This window comes from Ictalurus punctatus, chromosome 2, assembly GCF_001660625.3.
Source record: "Ictalurus punctatus breed USDA103 chromosome 2, Coco_2.0, whole genome shotgun sequence".
Taxonomy (NCBI): Eukaryota; Metazoa; Chordata; class Actinopteri; order Siluriformes; family Ictaluridae; genus Ictalurus; species Ictalurus punctatus.
Genome location: NC_030417.2, coordinates 38,354,503 through 38,377,002, shown reverse-complemented (window position 1 = coordinate 38,377,002; position 22,500 = coordinate 38,354,503). Strand labels below are relative to the sequence as shown.

Here is a 22,500-nt window from a genome sequence, read left to right as displayed (position 1 = left end):
AGAAAGTCTCCGTGGCGGTCAGCAACCGGAGCGAGCCCGTTTCTGTCAACAGGAAGGAGCTGGAGTTCAAGTGGGGGATGAACGTTCTGGGTAAGAAGCGTCACTCCTGCGTAAACACTGCTAATCGTGTACATTTAATCAGCCTGTAACGTGATTCACGCTGATTACTGTTTACCGTTCCTGTCGAGCGTTTCACGTTGATGAATGGACGTGCTTTGCGCCGGTTTCCTGATATTTTTGTAAGGATATTTAAGGGAGACTCGTGTATGGAAACCTGCCACTTGTGCACTGAGCTGAACCTCGTTACTGTCCGGAAACGTTGTCAAAAAACAAAACAAAAAAACATTTCAACTGAACACTAAACTCAGGTGAAACATGGCTGCTGCTGATGTAATATCTTTCCTTGGGGGTTTTTTCCAGGTTTGATCGGCTTCTTCATCACGTTCGGGATCTGCATGGGCAAAATGGGCGAGAGGGGAAAGATCATGTCCGAGTTCTTCAACGTCCTGAACGAGATCATCATGAAGATGGTGTCGATGATCATGTGGTCAGTGTGTGTGTGTGTGTGTGTGTGTGTGTGTGTGTGTCGGTGCCAGACACTTTGTCTCTAATCTGAAGCAGCTGGACAGATAAAAATGTGGCAACGGAGTTTCAAATACAAGTCGGTGGTTTTCTTTCCCTGAATCCAATCACTTCTGGACAGCTGGTTTCAACAAATCTCGTGTGGGTTCTAACCCCAGGTTATGAGTTTTATTCCCTTTGAAGAAAATGCTGGGGAATTTGGGGAATTTTAAGCGTGCTCGTATGCTTCTTGTGTGCGCATAAACCCAATGGATCCAACTCGGTCTTTTTATTTATCTGCTCAGTGGTGGTCATGCATTTATTTGGCAGACGTCCAATGTTGTTTTTTTTTTTATACAACTGAGGAGCTATGGGGTTAAGGGCCTTGCTCAGGGGCCCAGCAGTGGCAGCTTGGTAGCGCTGGGATCTGAACTCCTGACCTTCTTATCAGAACTCCAACGGCCTGACCACTTCCTCATTGATGTCACATGACTCTCTAGGATAACATATCGAGATTACGGGCGTCTGTTCGCGGTCGTCCAGCGTGCGTGCTTTTGTGACAAAAAAACGGAAGAGAAATTTTTGTCTTAAAAACCGACATTACGCGTGGGAGGCTGCGTTTTCAAAACCTGTTAGGTCTGTCGTTTATAAACCACGAATAATGCGAGACTTGTAATGAAGAGTGACGTCGCAGATGAAGACTTTTACCGAGATGTCATTGGGAAATGATTCTAGATACAACTAGAGAGAAACGAAAGAAAGGAGGAGAGAAAGAATATCCGTGATGATGTTGACGATGATGATGGCAGTCGGCAGGTCAGGAGCCCGCGAGCGTCGAGGGAAAAGTATGAATGTGTTCCAGGACGTAACGCACACGGCCTCACTTGAACCTTGCCTTGACACGACGCCAACCCGATCCGTGCCGACCTGCGAGCTGGAACGCATAAACAACCGATAGTGATAAAGCCTCGAGAGCTGGACTCATGATGAAACACGAAACACACACTCCGAGCTCCACAATTAGAACTGAGAAAACCCAGACTGGCCGGTTCCACACCGGGGTCCCATTTAACGAGTGTACAGTATACTATACAGCACAGGCCACGTAAAGAACACCATGCGTAATACACAGACGTGACCTTTGAACCGCATGTCGGAAACGTCACGCCACGCAGATCCTGACTGAACGCAGGCCTGCGCTGGGAAGAATCCCCCAGATACAAACACGAGCTCCTCGTACCGTTTAATCCTTCTGGATTTCAGTCCATCTCCAGACACCACGAGACGAGCAGCCATACTGCGAATCGCTCACTTCATCCCAGAGCGAGTCTGATCGTCTGATTCCCTTCACGCCGACGCTGCTTCGCTCAGAGACCGTGTTGTAACCATGGAAACCTGTAGTTACGCTGAGATACTAATAATATTTGAAGTGAAGTCTAAACGACAACAACGTTGGTACTGTAGAAAAAAGTCTGAGAGTGAATGAAAACTATCTCTTTGGAAATCAGCTGATTGACTCACAATGCATTATGGGAACACTAATTGTTTCTTTGGTCTCGTGAAAAGTATTTGTATATATAGTATCTGGTTCATTTTTGCCACTTTAAACTGTTTACTGAGGAATTTTCTGAAAAAGAATTTTCTGAAATGAGAATTCTGAAAGAAATGGGTTGAGTGGAATGATGGGGGTTAAATGGGGGTTAAGACCCACCAGTGTCACGTTCTGATGCCCCCGTGGTGGTCTTAGGTACTCTCCGATCGGCATCGCCTCTCTGATCTGTGGAAAGATCGCCGCCATCGGTGACCTGGAGGCCATGGCCCAGCAGCTCGGCATGTACATGGTGACAGTGATTGTTGGCCTCATCATCCACGGTGGAATCATCCTGCCCCTCATATTCTTCTGCGTGACACGGAAAAACCCGTTCACCTTTTATTCCGGGATCTTCCAGGCCTGGATCACGGCACTCGGAACAGCCAGCAGGTAAGCGTCTCACGCTTTTTCGTCTCGTCCTCACTACGTAGTGCACTTTTTTCCCCAGTCATGTCCGAATGCATAGTGGAGAAAATTCATTCGCGCTCTAAGCAGTATAACCAGATGCTTAGGAGCCTCCGAGCCAGCAGGGGGCACTGTAAGACTGCAGGATTTAAAAATGAATAATTACATATTCATTCATTGCACAAAGAACTTGACCGATAGTTCTTTACACTTTCAGTGTAAAAATAAATGTCACTTTATAGGTACATAGTTTTACCTCCCTCCATTCCCACCCATGTACGCAAAGCTCCGCCCCCGGAACGTGCATTATAGAGTTCAAATACACTTAGCATTAGCAAGCAAAAGGACTGTCATGACTTTCACTTCCAAGTGCACTCGGCCATTCAACAGCTCGATAGCCAAGTTATAACGCTATGAACGCAGGAAATTCAGCTCATGCGCCTTTGCTGTCCTGTTTTTTTTTTTTCTTTGTAATGAAAAAACATCCAGTCTCACCCCCTTCATCAGTAATAAAGTGCTCCATCTTGGAAAAACGCCGGCAGGCTTTTATTGCAGTGTTTAAGTGCATTTCGCTTGCTCACGGGGAAAATGATCCGGACGCACTGGGCGCTTGACGATTTCAGCCATTTTTGAAATGGGGGCGGAGTGAAGGGGAGTGTCTATAAAAGGACTGACAGGAGGCCCGTGTACATACACAATCAAGTACCATGACAAAAGGGTTCTCTCGGCCACGTGACACGCTCGTGCGGACGAACGTTTTCTTTCATCACATTCCAGATATTTTCCAGGATATTTATCAGTAGTATTAAATAAATAAATAAATAAATAAATACATACATACATGCATACATACATAAATAACCAGACGATTTGCACTTTTAAACTGTTTCTAAATGCAGTCATAACTTCTGACGTTTGATCGAGCCCGACCTCAGACTGACCCGTCACTGGAGGTTGGAGCTATTTGTAATCGAGGCCAGCGTGGAAGAGCGGCATGGGAAATGATCGGTCCTTAAATCTGCCTCGTAAATAACGTTAGGCTTTTAGTGTTGGCTGGAAATTACACTCAGACACAGACGTCACGCTCTTGTGCTCTTTCCATCAACTGAGGAGTTTGATGTAGGTTCCAGAGCCGAGCAGAAATTTAGAACATCTGGCTGTATATACCTGTGAACTCCGGCTATGAACCCCCCCCTCGCTCTCTCTCTTTCTCTTTCACTCTCTCTCACTCTCTCTCTTTCGCTCTCTCTCTCTTTCTCTGTCTCGCTCCCTTTCTCTCTCGCTCTCTCTCTCTCTATCGCTATCTCTCTCTCTTTCGCTCTCTCTCTCTCTCTCTCGCTCTCTCTCGCTCTCTCTCTCTTTCTCTGTCTCACTCCCTTTCTCTCTCGCTCTCTCTCTCTCTCTTTCGCCCTCTCTCTCTCTTTCGCTCTCTCTCTCTCTCGCTCTCTCTCTCTTTCTCTGTCTCGCTCCCTTTCTCTCTCTCTCCCTCTCTCTCTTTCGCTCTCTCTCTCTCTCTCTCTCGCTCTCTCTCTCTCTCGCTCTCTCTCTCTGTTGCTCACTCTCTCTCTTTCGCTCTCTCTCTCTTTCTCTGTCTCGCTCCCTTTCTCTCTCTCTCCCTCTCTCTCTTTCGCTCTCTCTCTCTCTTGCTCTCTCTCTCTCTCTCCCTCTCTCTGTTGCTTGCTCTCTCTCTCCCTCTCTCTCTCTCACGCTCTCTCTCACTCTCTCTCCCTTTCGCTCTCTCTCTCTCTCATTCTATCACTCTCTCGCTCTCTTTCGCTCTCTCTCTCTCTCTCTCTCTCTCACTGTCTCTCTCTCTCGCTCTCATCTTCTTCTGAATTTCCTCCATGTCCTTTAATCGTTGTATTTTAAACACCTTTATCACAGCGTGCCAAACAGAGTCAGAAAACACATCAGCAAGTTAGTCGTCTTCTATCTCCTGTGAAAAACCAAAGAAGCAAACCAACTCTCCCTCACGCGATCTGCGATCGGTTTAGTAGTGCCTACTCAGCGTGGCTCAAGATCCCTTTCCAGAACCTTCACACTGTGTTCCTCAGTGCTGGAATCAACTTCCGACCTCAATCCGGGCCGCAGAATCTCCCACCATCTTCAAAAAACAGCTAAAGACCCTCCTCTTCCGTGAACACCTCACCAACTCCTAAAACACCAACCCAACATTATTTAAAAAATAAACTTACTCTGGCTCTTACACCTCGACTCTGCTTCTCTAGAACTCAATTATAAATCCCGTACTGTAGCACTACTCGTATTGTTCTCCGCTTGACATATCGCTTTGCTTGTATTTCCTCATTTGAATAAAAGCGTCTGCTAAATGAATAAACGAATAAATGTAAATGTAGCCAGTTACTTCATGAATAAACGTCTAATCTTACCGGCTCATTCCATATTTTGAATCTAAGTCACTGCTTGTACAGATCAGATTTTCCTCAGCTGTCGACTCAAACTTGTCCACGCCACGTATTATATTTGGTTTTAGACGCCAAGGGCTAATCTCGGGCTGTGTATTAAATAGACTTGTATACTATTAGCCAGTCGCGATGTTTAACGATCGCCCGACGCTAAATAAAATCCTCGCCGGATGTTCACGCTGACTTTTTAATCATTGTTATGACGTCAGCGGAAATTCCAACAACACCCACACAGCCGTGTCACGCTGTACGAAATACGAGTAAGCAAAGCTCTCGATAGTAACAGGGCCCCTTCGGTTTGTCCGTTCGGTTTGTCCGTTACATCCGTTCTTTTCTTCTTACCGCTTCCGGGAATCCAGTCCAGTTTATACATATCCATCCATATCCATCCATATCCATATCCATCCATATCCATATCCATCCATATAAATATCCATCCATATACATATCCATCTCCATCCATATCCATCCATATACATATCCATCCATATCCATCCATATACATATCCATCCATATCCATCCATATACATATCCATCCATATACATATCCATCCATATCCATCCATATCCATCCATATACATATCCATCCATATCCATCTCCATCCATATCCATATCCATCCATATACATATCCATCCATATCCATATCCATCCATATCCATATCCATCTCCATCCATATCCATCCATATCCATATCCATCCATATCCATATCCATCCATATACATATCCATCTCCATCCATATCCATCCATATCCATATCCATCCATATACATATCCATCCATATCCATCCATATACATATCCATCCATATCCATCCATATCCATCCATATACATATCCATCCATATACATATCCATCTCCATCCATATCCATCCATATACATATCCATCCATATCCATCCATATCCATCCATATCCATATCAATCCATATACATATCCATTCAGTTTGGCCACAGAATCCTCTTTAGTACAACAATTTCCTTGCTTCCTGAACGTGTTCGAAATTATTCGGGGAAACTCGGTCACGCCTGACTTGTCGCTCAGTGTTGCGGAGGAAACCGTTTTGAATTCGAAAGAACAAACGTCTTTGAGTCTCTGGGTTTCAAAGCTTTAACACACTTTATATTGTGTAATGGTTATATTGTAGGGGGGGGGGTGGGGGGTGGGGGGGTGGGGGGGGGTGAATAAATCTGCAGTTCATCAACTTAATCCATCCTGCCAAATTCTTCCATCTGCCTGTGTTCTGGTTTCCATCTGATTGTTCTTTGTAAAAGATAATGAAATCAGTAAATTTGGATAAGTGACACTTAATTTCATCTTATTCTCACTCGCACCACCCACACACACACCCACCCACACACACACACACACACACACACACACACACACACACACACACACGGCTTTTCTCTCGTCCCAGCGCTGGAACGTTGCCGGTGACCTTCCGCTGTCTGGAGGAGAACCTGAAGATCGACAAGCGGGTCACCCGGTTCGTGTTGCCCATCGGCGCCACCATAAACATGGATGGCACGGCGCTTTACGAGGCTGTGGCGGCTATTTTCATCGCCCAGATGAACGGCATCGAGCTGGACGGAGGACAGATCGCCACCGTGAGGTCGGTATCGCCCTGACGGGATCTACGAGGCACACTGAATAACGTTTATATTTGGTTTATAGCCTATAAACACGTCGTAAACTCCCGTGAAGAGGATATTTTTATACAGTTTTAACTACTGCTATTAAAAGCTCTCGAATGAAACACTTCCCTTCAAGCATTTGGTTTTATGGATGTTTAACACAGTTGAATAGTCTGGCGTACAAGTTTACGCACAACCCTCAGCTTTTATATCGTTTTTTATATCATCGAATCGAACGTTTATTGGGATATCTCTGTCGACTTTAGTATTTCAGATATTCAGTCAGTAGTGAGGATTTTCCAGTTGAACTCCTCAAGGCATTTGAAACCCGAGTTCTAGATTTTATTCCTCTATACACCACGGCGCTGTCCAGTTCTGGATCGTGATCGGCCGGGAGGCGTCGATTAGTTTTCTCAATCGGCGGCGCAGCTTTATGTTAATGCGCTCCTTCTAAAACGGTATGGTTTCCATAGTAACAGCTCATCCGCAGGGAATCGTGCGGCGGGCGCTCCACGTAAATGGGTGAAAAACGTGAGGAGATCTTTCCTGTTCCTACGTGTACGGAAGGAGCCTCCAGTGTCAGCGCTTTGTAACAGTCGGAGGTAAAAGCTGACGCTTGAAGTTTTCCGACATCTTCGGGACAGAGGAGTTTACGCTTCTTTGCGGGTTTTTTATTCCCAGTTCGAGAGAGAGAGAGAGAGAGAGTGAGAGTGAGAGAGAGAGAAACAGAGGCTGGTGATGAAACGACAGGAACAGGAAGTATTTAACCTGTGAATTTTCCACAAGATGGACCGTCCACGAGTGACTATAAACGGATAAAACATGTAATTCTTTAAGAAATGAAACAATAAAGAACTGTAATGGGTGAGAAATGACTGTGGTGTAAGAGGAATAAAACACTTGGGGACATGCTGTTACAGGAAAATAATCAACTCTGAGCGGCGACGCTAACTCACCGTCCCGTCACTGATTATTTTCCTATAACAGCGGTGACACACATTGCTCGTATCATACTGTACTCCTCTAAAGCTGTTACCTTCACCATGTCTCTCTTCCTCCTGTCGCATGATGATGACATCACGGGGCGGTGCAGCATGACGGCCACTCTGGCGAGTGTAGGAGCTGCCAGTATTCCCAGTGCTGGTCTGGTCACCATGCTGCTCATCCTCACCGCAGTGGGTCTCCCGACACAGGACATCAGCCTGCTGGTGGCCGTCGACTGGCTGCTGTGAGTCCACTGTGTGTGTGTGTGTGTGTGTGTGTGTGTGTGTGTGTGTGTTTCCTGATGTAATCAGACACTGACATGGTTGTTTGCTCTTTTATTCTCTGTACTCATGCACGCTGGAGCTGAAAGGAAACACTAAGCACTAGAGTAAAGTGCAGACTGTCAGCTGTAATTTGTGAGGATTTACACCAGGCTTAACTACGTCACGGCTCGGGGCCGAACGCGGCCCCTTACAGCGTTCAAACCCATTCTCAGTACCATAAAGTCCATCTAGACGTGTTGTGCTGCTGTCGGAAAATAATCGGCGATGGAAAGGTGATTACTTTCCCCAAAAACGGCAGATTCCGGAACGCGTTATTCGCCTCACGTTCTATTTTTACTTAACCCATTTTTATTTTGTCTTTTAGATTTTCGTCAAATTTATTATCAGAACTTTCGGCGTATTCACGGAGACGAAACTGTATCACTGTCCGATCATTCTTTTTATGTTTTTATGTTAACGTACACTCTTGGGACCGTGTGCTCAGTCTGTTGTCGAAGCGTAGTGTGTGTGTGTGTGTGTGTGTGTGTGTGATTGATTTAGTGACAGAATGCGGACCTCCATCAACGTGGTGGGCGATTCCTTCGGAGCAGGCATCGTCGACTTCCTGTCTCGTGCGGAACTTTCTCAGATCGACGCCGACATTCCCCTGTCAGACGAGGAGTTTGTCCCCCCTCCCCCCCTCCTGACTGATATAGACCTGATCGACCCGATGTGCCCCCCAGAACTGCCCCCTCGCTTCCCCCGGCCCCCCAAACTCAACCACCACCACCAGCAGCACCAACAGCACCAACAGCAGCAGCACCACTACCACCCTGCTGCGTCTCTGAGCCACTCCCGCTCTCACTCCACCCGCTCCGCTCGCTCTCCGTCCCCTCGCTCCGTCCACTCGCCCTCGCCTCTGTCCGTGTGTTCACACTCGCCTCATCCTCACCGCACGCACTCGCCCCGCCTCCTGAACCGCCGCTCCGACCACGCCTACTGCGCTCTGCCCTCGCATGACCACCAGGTGAGGAGCGAAAAGGTTGTCCAAACACACACACTTGCTCACACATCGTACTTTTTATCCGTTTATAGTGACGTTTAACGTCGTGGTACATCCAAGAGACGAGTCAGTTACTGTAGAGCGGACGTTATAGCAGCTATAAACTCACCGGGCTCTCTTTTCTCTCCGTTGACGTTAACAACGCACACAAATAAAAATTATAATCGTGGCTTACCTAGAAACCGTAACGAAGCGTAAACTCCCTCCTACGACTTAAAAAGGAAGGAGGGAAAACGTCAAAGCTTTCCGTCTGACACTGGAGACTCCTTCCATAAATGTTAAATAAACATCTTAAAGAAAACGTTGTTCTTTGTGAAATTACAACACGGAATTAATGCGTTTTTTTATTATCAGGCTTAGCGCCATGCATGGCCATGTGAACGTGCCGTTACCATAGAAACGATTAAAGCTCATTACTATAAGTGCATGCTTTAATAGAAAATTAATCCACGCGTTCAGATTCAAGAATTCAATTTGGTATTAATATTTTGTTGTTTCAAAGTCAGCCATTTTGTCTCAGCGTCTAAGAACGTAGTGGAGAAAATCCCATTCGCTTTTAATCCCAGAATGCACTGCAATATATGTGAGTACCCATAAACAGCCATGGGCTACCCATAATGCTCTGGGTTCATTTATGTTCACGTTCCCTCAGGAGAATGTTGAGAATGTTGAGAATGTTGAGCTCGGACGACCACGTCTCGTCAGTTTTTTGCTTTTTTTTCCCCCCGGACTTTATTCATGAGATTTTAATTTTCATCTGAGATTAGATTGAAATCTCGGCCGGTCAGATCGGACCTCGTTTCCGTCCTGATTAGCATCTCGTCTGTTCTTTGATGTCTCAGCACGTGAAACCAGATCTTTTCAGTTCTGATTCGCATCAGATTCGTGTAACTGTTTACACAGCCGTTAACGTAATCACGTGGTTGTCTGACCGCTCACATCTGAAGCTGAGATCAGACTCCGATCTTAAACGTTTTACTGGATCCGACACTCTTATCGTGAAAACCGTGATTTACTAAATGCTTTTCTAGAACAGCAGCTCTGACAGTAGCGCAGCTGCAAATCTCCGTTTTATAGTATTAACGCGCATGTTCTGATACATCGTCGTTTCTATAGCAACAGCTTTTTTTTAGGTCTTGATAACGTCAAGGAGAGACTAGTGAGAGAACGAGCATTTATAGCAAACTAACTTGTTTCACGCGCATCTGTTGAAGGAAAATGAACACCAACTCTGCTTCATCTAAATCTTTAGTCTCGGTAGTAAACTAGCTTATTTTTTGGCATGCATATTTCCCAGTTGCCTAGCAACAGTGCAGACTTGACAATAAGCCCTTGATGAAAGCACGAATTCAAATCGAAAGTTTGATTTTAAAAAGCATGAGAACTAGCGTAAATGTCTTTAAATAAATGTAGCTTAGGGTTTAGCATTGAAATGTTCGTAACCACGCCCACCTTTGTGGTTTCCTCAGGCGTCCACGCTGCCGCGGGACCACAGGGAGAGACACCGAGAGCGAGAGAGGGGCAGCGAGAACCTGCGTAGACGAGAGAAAGGCAGAGAGAGTGAGACGGAGGAAGACGAAGAGAGAGAGAGGATGATGGACGAGGGCAGCGAGGGAGAAGAAAGCGACGACACCGCCTACGACCGAAGTCACGCCGTCCCGCCCTGCGAGCTCCCCTGAGGGAGTCGCTCTGTCACTCCCGTCGTCCGCCCCCACCATCTTCACCACACGTTTACTACAGTCCCTCACGCTTTCCAGCACCTGCTCACTGCATTCCTCAAACTGTATACGAACTCATTTTTATTCGTAAAAATTGTTCGCAGAAAGGTTTGCGCAGGAAACGTGGCGTCTTGGTTAGTTTGCGAAAGCATCCGTATCCTACGTTTCACTCCCGAGTTTGTGTATATTTACGTATTTACGTACGATTGTATAGACCGATGACGTTTCCGCACCCGTTTAACCGACCGTTTCTGAAACACGGCCGTTTCATATTCAGGGCCCGGAGCGGAACAAATCCGTAAACGAAAACAAACGAGACTAGCCGTTCGATCGAAAGTAACGGCGCCCTGTAAAAGAAGGAAGAGTTACTGCGTAGCAGAAGCGCTGCAGTAGCTGAGCTGCATTACTGGAAGATTTATCACACTCTACACTTAGCAGGTGCTCTTTCGTTTTTCATTTTATTCGGCATTTTGTCCTTCTTTTAAGCTCTCCGTGAGCTTTCATGGAGATTTGTAGCCGTTGCTAAATGAATGCGATCGGCGATTTACGTTTTGCTGATCGGCGTTTCTTAGCGCACACGCTCGAGGACAAACACAATAAGAAAAGAAGACGTCATAAAACTTTAAACAAGACCCAGTTTTTAGGACGGTACAGCAAGCCTACAGTGTACGCTATACGCTGAAGATTGGAAAATGCTCCGACGTGTCAATACGCTGTTCGGTTCTGTGTCGTTTTAGCATTTTTTGGCTTTTTTAAATTTTAATTTTAAAATAAATTTATAAGCTAAGGCTACAGCTTCATTCTCTGTACCATTCTGACTTTGATTAATTATTGTATAATGATATTTCAATTTTGGAACGTTCCAAGAGTGATACGCTTTCATTAATTCAGCTATGCTTTCTAACAAGTGGCATTTCTACACATGTATAGTATTGGTGGAAACACTCGGAAGGCTCCAGTCCAAGCGCAAGGCTGTTTATTTCGGGTTTTTTTTTAATTCCTTTAGGGATGCATGGTGGCTTAGTGGTTAGCACGTTTGCCTCACACTGCCAGGGTTGGGGGTTTGAGTCCCACTGTGGCCCTGTGTGTGTGGAGTCTGCGTGTTCTCCCCGTGCTGTGGGGGTTTCCTCTGGGTACTCTAGTTTCCTTCCCCAGTCTAAAGACATGCACGGTAGGCTGATTGGCGTGTCCAAAGTGTCCATAGTGTGTATGTGATTGTACGATGGATTGGCACCCTGTCCAGGGTGTACCCTGCCTTATGCCCCCTGGGATAGGCTCCAGGTTCCCCCGTGTCCCTGAAACGGATAAGCGGGATGGATGGATGGAAATTTCCTTTAAATTATTTTCTTTTTGTTTTGCTTCCATTAATCATAAATCTGATGAGCTCACAATGTACTGTTCGACTATGGTTTTTCTTTCTTTCTGTCTCGATTTGTTGATTGGATGTTTATTTGTTTATTTATTTATTTATTTGTTGAGTTAGTTAGCTAGTTATTTATCATTTTAGATCGCATTATTTGGTGTATGCTAGTTTTTCTGCTGTGGATATTGGCAATTTCTCTGTCATTATGAGTGTTTCTCTGTGATATCCCCATGTCTTTCTGTCTCTCCGAAATGCCTTTTGTTCCTCGTCCCTTCTCGGATCAAGTCTAAAGTAATAAAATCTCCGCGAATCCTTTCGTTTCCTCTTCGTCCACAAGTCATCTGTCTGGGTTTTTTCTTCTCTCCTCATCTTCGTCATTAACTCAGAGATGTTCCGCTTGTGTGTTTCGTTTTTTAACACTGAGCTGATGTTAGGACATTTGACTCTTTAATAAGAACTCCTGCGTGGAGGATCGGCCGAGCGCTCGGACGTCATCGCGTTTAATCTGCTTTAAGACCGAAAGACATCTGAGGAAAGAGAAGGAGCGAGCGAAAGAGACGGAGACGAACTAGACAGATGGTTGTAAAGACACTTGTCTCCGTGATTCCTCTCTCGCAGCCGTTAGAGATGACGTTAGAGATCAGAAGACGTCAGAAGAGGACAGAAGCTTAAGTAAGATGTCGAATGAGGACTTGAACATGATGGATATAAATATAACGGATATTTCCGATGCTTACCAGCCTTTTAGCTATAGACCCCAATGGTGTTTGTAAGCAAAAAGACATGCGCGCACAACATGGCTGCTAAAACACCCGAGTAGCCGCTGAAATAGACGTGATACTCGGTTACTGAAAAATCTCTGGAGAATTTTACTTAGGAATCAGATTGGCATCAGCTAAAATGTTCTCTACGTATTACTGTGGATCAGCACTGAAAGACAGGGAGCTAAGCTAATGCATTTAAATGGCAAACAAACAGACTTCATATAAAAACCATAATGAACTTTTACTCTCACACTATCCGGCGTTCCCCAGACGAGGACGGGTTCCCTTCTGAGTCCGGTTCCTCTCAAGGTTTCTTCCTCATATCATCTCAGAGAGTTTTTCCTCACCACCGTCACCACCGTCTCGCTCGATACGGATAAACGCACACGCTTAAAATCTCTACCCTGTGTTTACACGTTTCTGTCCATTGTAAAACGCGCTATACAAATAACACTGCATTGAATCGGCATAACTCTACAGAATCCTGATGGTTTGGCGTCCTGTCAGTGGCGAAAAAGATGTTCATCGGTACACAAACACAACGATATGCATCTCACTGAAACTCTGAGCGTTCATACTAGAAAGGAATTTACGCTTATAACTTTTAAGATTTGATGATCGCACCATGGAGGACGTCGCTGTTAAATACCGTTAGCCATGAACATGAGAAGTTAGCTAGCTAAACGTGCCCGTTATACAGTAGGCAACTCCTCAGTAAGAACGTGACCAAGTGAGCGAGTGTTTCTTATAGATTTCAGGCGATCTACGTAGGTTTTTAAAAAAGAAACAATAGAGAGAGATATACACGATGCATGTTCGCCAACTAGCTAAGCTAAGCTTGTGCAATTCTTAGTTAGCAAGCCTACTTCACTGATATGATAGTTAGCTGAACATTTTTTCTGATTCTTACAGCCATTTATCTCCTTTTTTCCCTCTTCTTCTCATTCACTCTTCCTTTTCTGGCATCCAGACTGGTAAGTTAAGACTCTCCATGCTGAAAACAAAAGCACGACGGATCGAAATAAACGTCCCACACGCTAGGAGTCGCCTGCCGTTTCGTGGCTATACTTCACACGTGCCTTCTCACTTCTCATCACCGCTGATACTCACGTGTTAAGGATGCGTGTGAAAATGAACCGGATCTAGACCCGACTACCACGACTGTCACCGATCGGCTGCATGAAACTACAGCCGAGGCTAAAAAGAAATCAGCCGTAGCGTCACGTCACACACGTCCTGTGTGTTCTTATTACGAGCCGGCGATTAATCCGATTCGGGACGTTGAGTCGGGAAATAATTTAGTGAGGCGAAGAACGTAAAGAATTAGATTAGATGATAGTACAGGATAGATTACAGAATAAATCACCTCAAGTGGAATCGTTTATTATTTGATCATAAAGACGGAGGCAATTATTTTAAAGTAACTCACATATTTATTTAGCGCTAAACAGGTTTTTGAAAAAGATTTATATACAATCATGAAATCGTTTCCAGTGCTCACGAATTTTTATCGGTTACTTATTAACTCCATTTTAATTAGAATAATAATTCTTGATTATGGCAAAAAAGGGACTTTTTACATTTTTTTCCTCGCTCAAGGATACCCATCAAACGCCGTGAAATCTGCTTATTTGAAACTTGCTTCTTTTTTTTCTTTTTTTTTTTTAAAGTTTTTTTATTATACACAAAAACTTTTTTAAATAATAAAACACCACGTTCAATAGACGAATAAATCATTTTCCACTGATCCACTGATAATGTTTACGCGCTTAACTCAATTCCGATCAAAATTCCTGAGAAAACAATATGACACTCGTGTCACTAGCAGCTTGTTTATTTGTTTGTTTGTTTGTTTATTCCGCTGCTCCTATAGGTAGCTTTAGGACACTGCAAGCTAACGAGAATCTCTTTCACAAGCAATCTAACACAGCGATTCGCTGTGGTGTAGGAGGAATCGATTACTTCCGGGATGTTCCGTTACGGGAAAGTAATCACCTTCAGGCTGGTTATTAAGCTAACTCTGTTTCATCACACCGCACTGTTGTTGATTCGTTTACTATGACGGCGTCCCGCGACCAGTGTGTGACTCCTGACACATTACATCCTTTCATAGACAGAAAAATAATGCACCGTTTAAAAAGAGAACCTCAGAACGTCTCGCTTAATGATGAAAATACTCTTTATTAATTATTAAACACATTGTAAATAAGGTTCACACTGGTTCTTAGGATAAATACAACTTTTAAAAAGAATAAGCACGCACACACACACACTCTCTCTCTCTCTCATACATACAGTACATGTACAAAGAAATCACATTAGCTTCCTTTTTCTTGATATATTGTACATTATGTGCCATTTTGTGTTCCGTTTAAGTCTTTGTCCCTCTTATTTCTTGATACCCCTCCCCCTCTCTCTCTCTCTCTCTCTCTCTCTCGCTCTCCTGAGTGTCCTTCGTGTATTTAGCGTGCAGACTTCTTTCCTTTCAAGTCCAAGTAAAAATTGCTTAAGCGCTATTTCAACACAGATCCAAGCATTAAGACAACTTCATAAATAGAAATAGAAATAGAAATAGTTACACAGATATAGATAAATAGTTTAAAAGTGAATGAATATACTGGTCTTGGATGTGTTGTCATTGTTGTGTGTGTGTGTGTGTGTGTGTGTGTGTAATAACAGTGGAAGGCCAGAGTTTAAAGGAACTGTCTGGAGGGGAAAAGGCACATTTGTACAGTCATCGATCAGTCAGGAGATGTTTTGTTTGTACAGAAGTCTATCTGACATCTGTTTCTCCATGCCCTGGCGTGCAGTTAGAGGGAAATAATCAACAACAGTGAACTGTATCCACCTTAATGACCCTAAAGTGTTTTATTCCACTTACATCACAGCAATGCTCCACCAATTAGAATTTTTGCGTTTGTGAGATAATAACGTCCTTTTTTTAAAAAATCCGTTTATAGTTACTCCTCTGTACTACACTGGAGACTCCTTCCATAAACGTTAATAATAATAGACATCGCATTATATCTCTATATCAACTGTCGCACGTGTTGCATGTTTTTTTGTTTTTATTAGCGAAGCGTTTGCGTGCAAGCCCCTGCGAAGGAGCTGTTACTATAGCAACGATAACGTACTAGAACGAGCGCATTAAAGGGGTCACATGATGCTATTTAATGTTCTCCTTTTTTTGGGGATGTGTAATGTATCTGTTTGTGCATGTATTAAATCTGCAGTTACAAAGCGCAGAGTCTCCCACAGAGCGATTTATTCTGGAGAGAACACTGCTCCAGACCCGCCCAAAACGCCTCGTTCGAAGTCCGGATATTATTTCCGCAAACGTCTATGTCACTGTTTGAAATATTAGCATAATCCCGCCCAAATACTAACTGCGTTGGTTAGAAGCTTAGAATTGCTTTACAAGCCTTGGAAGCTGAAGCTCGGCAATACGCTAAGGGACGTTACATTTCCAGCACACGCTTGAGGTTTTTCCCAGAAAGAGGGGCTTTGGACAAACCGGAACTCAATCGGAGCGTTTCAGGCAGCTTGGGAATTGAGGTACTGCAATAATGTGAAAACAGTATGTTTTTTTTAAGCATCAAAGCATGTTAATCGATTCTACTACACCCAATAAACAAAATAATGAACTTTAAAAAAAAAACTTTAAAAAGCATCGTATGACCCCTTTAATATAAACCTGTCAGAGCTCAACACCTTCTGACCAATCAGACTCGAGGATTCAGCAGCGCTGTGGTGTAATGGAAAGTAGTTTGGGTGAGATTGACTTAGATTAGCTACAGCACAAAAAAAAAATGAAAGAAGGAAATGTCCGGCTGATCGACTGTTTGAAACCAAAAAAAAAAAAAAATGGGTATCTTTCATTCTCCCCCCAGGACTGTTCCTTTAAATCGGCGATGTGATGATTGCGTGAGTCCTGTAACGTCGTCTTGTTCCTGTTCCAGTTCCGTTTGTCTCTCTGTAGACATTTCTCAGTTTCTCAGTTTCTCTTTTCACTCCATCCAAGTTTCTCACATACAGCTGGACGAAAGAGTTTCTGATATATATATATATGTATATCATGTCAGGTCTGTTTCCATCCACATGTTTCACAAATGTTAAAATAAATATTTAGTGGAAAAACTAAGAACTGTTACGTGTAATCTAACCCTGAATAAAGTGATCCAAATCTTTCACATATTTAGTTCAGCACTGGACGTATGAATTATTTTGTAAATAACAAGAAATGGAAGGTCATAGCTGCTGGTTTTGGACGAGAATCCCTTTTAATTTCATTTTTTACGCTCACAGCAGCATCATTCATCCCATCATTTCACTGCCGTCATTTATAAATCTGATTTTATTACCCCGTACACGCCAAACTATCCACCTCAGCCATGTATAAATACTGTTTTGAATAATTTTTTCCTCCACGTTTCAGATTATTCACGAGAGAAAGTCACACGTGGCCAGAGACGTTTCTTGCTATAAGTGGTATAAGCAGTCCCTTAGGGCCCCGGACCACCAGGGGGCGCTACGATTTTTAAAATAGATACGCAAACAAAACAAAAAAAAGGGAAAAAGAACGCACACTTTACTATCTTTCGGCAAAAAAGGTTTACGTATCAGGCGATCCCAGGGCGCCCCCTTGTGGTGTGATTTGCATATTTATTACACATTTTACATAATTAAATTAAATGTAACTTAACATCAAAAGATTCTGAAGAAGCCAAGAAGAAAAAAACAAAGCAGAAGAGCACAAATAAAGCCAAAACACCAGTAAGAATTTAATGCTAATTAAGTAGATTTAGTCTATTTGTCCACTTTCTAGCTAGCTAGCTTGTATCTCGAGTTAGAAGTGTTCGGCTAACATGTGCTGTTCACGCCCTTATCCGAGAAGATAACGAAGTATTCTGTTCATTCTTGCATTTAAAACAACACGATCGGTGCGTGTAGCTTCTCCGAGGAAGCTGTCGACTTAGGGGATCTAAATGTTCTGGTAGTTTGTTGCTTCTGGGCGTGGCCTGTTCGCCGTTTAGCCAAAATATACAAGCTACAAAACTTTTTTACTTTAAACGCATTGAAGTTTGAGTTCCATCTTAATCGACTCGGCTCTGCTTCGTACCAGCTCCTTTTTCAGATTAGATTAGCAAAGCATGCTAACTGTACTAGCTACGTACTGCAATGTCCTTCCAAGCTTTTTTGTTCTTTTCTTCGTAACTTCGTAACTCTGTACACATTTAACGACAGGATAAAGTAAGAAACCACGGTGATACCGTGGTTGAAGTTGTGCGTTAAACAGTAAACGGGGACTTGTTGTGGGTTGGGAGTAAAGTTGTGAGTGAGGAACCGAAGAAACGTCGGACCGCGCGCTCCACTGGATCGGTCCGAGGAATCGTTTAAGGCAGTTGTTGGGATTTGTTGCTTCAGTGCTTCATACCTAATTTTGTAATTTTGTCACTTGCTTGTGTGAAACGTAGGGTTAGAATTATTATTACAACGAGTGGATGGAAAGCCGTCTCTCTCTCTCTCTCTCTCTCTCTCTCTCTCTCTCTCGCTCTCTCTCTCTGTTCTTTCACACTTGGGTGACGAGCGGTTCTCCTCGGTACACGTTGCCCATTCTCTGTTCCCCAGCACAGAATCCAGAGAGTAGAGTCCCGTTCAGCGGCGCACAAATCCCTCTGCAGCTCACACCTCCTTCCAAAGGCGCGTAGTCCGGCTCATCATCTCCGTCCCCGTCCTCGTCCTCACTGTCCTCCTTCTCTTTCTCCCACAGTGACGTGTTGATGTGTGTGTACTCCTGGCTGTCCTCACACTCCATCTCGCGGTGGTAGAAGTAGCTGAAGTTGGACACGATGACAGGAACAGGAAGCGAGATGGTCAGAACACCAGCGATGGCACACATGGAGCCAACCAACTTTCCCCCCACCGTCACCGGGTACATGTCACCGTACCCGACCGTTGTCATGGACACAACGGCCCACCAGAAGGCCTCGGGGATGCTGGTGAAGGACGTGTGGGGGCTGTCGACCTCGGCGAAGTAGACGGCGCTGGAGAAGAGCACCACGCCGATGAAGAGGAAGAAGATGAGCAGTGCCAGCTCCCTCAGGCTGGCCTTCAGCGTCTGGCCCAGGATCTGCAAGCCTTTAGAGTGGCGCGACAGCTTGAAGATCCGGAAGACACGGACGAGACGGATGACGCGGATGATGGCCAGGGACATGGCCGGCGTGCCACCTTTGGACCGGGCTAGCTCCGTTCCCAGTGTGATGAAATACGGCATGATGGCGAAGAAGTCGATGATGTTCATCATGTCCTTGAAGAAGTGCATTTTGCTCGGCGAGGAGGCGAAGCGCATCAGCAGCTCGAAGGAGAACCAGCAGATGCACATCGTCTCCACGATGAAGAAGGGATCCTGGAACGGAGAGAACTGGGACATCAGCGCCGTGCTGTTTGGGTCCAAGAGGTGCGGCTGGAACATCATTTGCTGAAGACAGAAAAGAGAGAGGGAGAGAGAGATGCACTGAATAGAACAATTCATTAGGAACATCTTAGCAAAATGTGTATACGGGGCAGAGCGAGGCGAAGAAGGAACAGAACAAAGGAGGGGAGAAAAAAAGGTGGTGCAGGTCTAGTGGAGAATTAGGACTCCACTATTAGGCAAAACTGTGACGGGAAATAAAGAAAGAAAGAAAGAGAGAAAGAGAGAAAGGAAGACAGGAAAAAAAGAAAGAAAGACAAGAAATGAAAGAAAGAAAGGAAGGAAGGAAGGAAGACAGGATGAAAGAAAGGAAGGCAGGAAGAAAGGAAGAAAGACAAGAAAGAATGAAAGAAAGACAAGAAAGAAAGACAGGAAGAAAGAAAGAAAGGAAGGAAGAAAGGAAGAAAGAATGAAAGAAAGACAAGAAAGGAAGAAAGAAAGAAAGAAAGGAAGGAAGGAAGGAAGACAGGATGGAAGAAAGGAAGGCAGGAAGAAAGGAAGAAAGACAAGAAAGAAAGACAGGAAGAAAGAAAGACAGGAAGAAAGAAAGACAAGAAAGAATGAAAGAAAGAAAGGAAGGCAGGAAGAAAGGAAGAAAGGAAGAAAGAATGAAAGAAACACAAGAAAGGAAGAAAGAAAGAAAGAAAGACAGGAAGAAAGAAAGAAAGGAAGAAAGAAAGAAAGAAAGAAAGAAAGAAAGAAAGACAAGAAAGAATGAAAGAAAGAAAGAAAGAAAGAAAGAAAGACAGGAAGAAAGAAAGACAAGAAAGAATGAAAGAAAGAAAGAAAGGAAGGAAGGAAGACAGGATGAAAGAAAGGAAGGCAGGAAGAAAGGAAGAAAGAAAAAGAAAGACAGGAAGAAAGAAAGAAAGAAAGAAAGAAAGACAGGAAGGAAGGAAGGAAAGAAGTGAGTCTATTTTCCAATAACTGCACGTCCTGACATTGTATTCTTCTTATAGCACAGCGCTTTGCCATTTGTATTCCTTAAAGAACGCGACTCATCTTACTTTTATCCATTTATAGTTACATTTAACGTTGTGGAACGTCTGTGAAGTTCCGGTTCTCACTTACATGATGGCAGCTATAAACACCATCCAATCTCATGTGTGGGAAAAATGAAAACGGAAATTGTTTCTTTATTAAGGTTAGCAGGAATAACCTGTGTGTGTGTGTGTGTGTGTGTGTGTGTGTGTGTGTGTGTGTGTGTGTGTGTGTGTGTGAGTGTGTGTGTATCAAAGGCCAGGACACGCAGGCCAGAGATTATTTTAGACTTGTCATTAAACTCGATCCATGGAGATTGACGGCAACGAACTGGAAGAGATGGGAACGGGGCGGGAAAACGGAATGTGTGTGTGTGTGTGTGTGTGTGTGTGTGGGTGAGAGAGAGAGAGAGAGAGAGAGAGAGAGAGACGTAAGACGTTTACTGTATCAGTTTAGTTTCCAAACTGCTGTGCCAAATATCGATGAAGAGAGAGACAGAGAGAGAGACAGAGAGAGAGAGAGGGGGGGTGGGGGGGGGGGGGGGGGGCGAGCACGTTCTCTGGTTACATCTTAGGGATCTAAGGTTGCTAAATATAGAGCAAGGAAAACCCTCAAAGCACGTCAACGTAGAAATGAGAACATACACACACACACACACACACTCACACACACTCTCTCTCTCTCTCTCTCTCTCACACACACACTCTCTCTCTCTCTCTGAAACAGGTGATGTGATGTGAGATGTGCTGAATGTGAACACACACACACACACACACACACACACACACACACACACACACACACACGTTTCACAAGCACTAATGGCTGTGTATGGATATGCATTGACATAAGTTTTTGCCATGTATATGTACATGTACGTATGTGATTGGTGGTCAGGTGTTGATTAATTCTCTAGAACAGCGGCTCTGACAGTAGCGCATGTTTACATTAATGCGCTTGTTCTGATACATTACGGTTTCTATAGTAACGGCTCGTTCGCAGGGACGCATTCGGCAGACGCTCCGCATAAAAGGATTAAAAATCGTTGACGTGGTGAAGTTTTCTGTAAGGAGACGTTTATTTAACGTGTATGGAAGGAGTCTCCAGTGTCAGGTTGTTGTTGTTGTTGTTGTCATTGCTGTCATTGTTGTTGCCTTATTCAAGAGAGAGAATAAAGATGTGACAAATTCTGGCACAAACCTCACGTGTGGGCGGGGCTTAACAGCAGATTTACTCTCACTGGCTAGTGAGATTTGGATCGACAGCTCGAGTGTCCAGCTGAGGAGGAGGATGACGGCGTCGATGATGACGATGATGACGATGATGACGACACTCCGTGCCATCAGTCGCATGAGAATACTCAAACCTCGAATATTAATTACGAACTAATATACTGACTCAGTAAGAAAGTCAGTGATTTCCACTACAAAGTACAAACACTAGAACTATACAGAGAACCGCATCCAGAACGTTCTCCTCAATGTACGCCACTGATAGTCTGTACTTCCTGGTCAGGGAGCTGTCCATCCAAATCTCACTAGCCAATGAGAGTAAATCACTACTAAGCCCTGCCCACATGTGAGATTTGTGCCAGCGAACATAAACTTGCGTAAATCTGCGCAAAATCTACTGTAATTTTTAAAAATCGCACGCTCCTCCGAGTATTGTAGCGTTTGCTTGCTTTTGCGTTCGTTTCTGCGATTGCGAAATCACGAAATCCTGGAGGGACTGACACACACACACACACACACACACACACACACACATATCACCTGATTACAGTCTGTATTTATTGTCTGAAAATATTTCACTATGCTCTTAAACACTTTTATTACTTTTATAAAATAGCTATTCTGCATAAAGACCTCTATTCTTGGGGCGGACTGCAAAAGGGTGCCATTTTTTTTTTATATCCCTTTTACTGTATGTAATTTTATTCAAGACAACACTGTTTCATTAACAAAAACCACGACACAAATGTTCAGGTATTAAGTATTAGGAAAGCCCCCCGTACCGACCCCCTCACCCCCTCACAACAAAACGTAAACAACAGCTAAATAAAATAGCAAACAACCTTCAAAATAAAAAATACGAGCTCAAACATAACACCATTTTCAAAAAAAAAAAAGACAATAATAAGGTCAGAACCGATTGGACGTAAGTGAAAAGAAATTCCTCCAGAGGAATGAATGAGGACGCTGCGCAGACTATACCTGCTGCTCGTTTGCTAACGTTAAAGTTTCGAGAAAGTTCAAGAAACACGCTGTGAT

General features: G+C 44.0%; 2 protein-coding genes across 5 annotated transcripts in view; one reads left to right on the top strand and one right to left on the bottom strand.

The window, feature by feature from the left end:
• The window catches only part of slc1a9 (solute carrier family 1 member 9), a 20,439-nt gene extending 8,798 nt beyond the window's left edge, over positions 1-11,641 (top strand). The window contains exons 4-10 of the mRNA XM_017492345.3: positions 1-90; positions 421-547; positions 2,309-2,542; positions 6,406-6,600; positions 7,716-7,850; positions 8,431-8,896; positions 10,402-11,641. The exon at positions 1-90 is cut by the window's left edge and continues 16 nt beyond it. Coding sequence (XP_017347834.1) covers positions 1-90; positions 421-547; positions 2,309-2,542; positions 6,406-6,600; positions 7,716-7,850; positions 8,431-8,896; positions 10,402-10,611 — 1,457 coding nt within the window. The 3' untranslated portion in view covers positions 10,612-11,641. The remainder of the gene's footprint in view (positions 91-420; positions 548-2,308; positions 2,543-6,405; positions 6,601-7,715; positions 7,851-8,430; positions 8,897-10,401) is intronic.
• Positions 11,642-15,678: 4,037 nt separating this feature from the next.
• Positions 15,679-22,500, bottom strand: part of kcna7 (potassium voltage-gated channel, shaker-related subfamily, member 7) — a 10,528-nt gene continuing 3,706 nt past the window's right edge. For all 4 annotated transcript variants that reach the window (XM_047161738.2, XM_017492390.3, XM_017492406.3 and 1 more), the window contains exon 3: positions 15,679-19,255. In XM_047161738.2, coding sequence (XP_047017694.1) covers positions 18,347-19,255 — 909 coding nt within the window. In that variant the 3' untranslated portion in view covers positions 15,679-18,346. The remainder of the gene's footprint in view (positions 19,256-22,500) is intronic.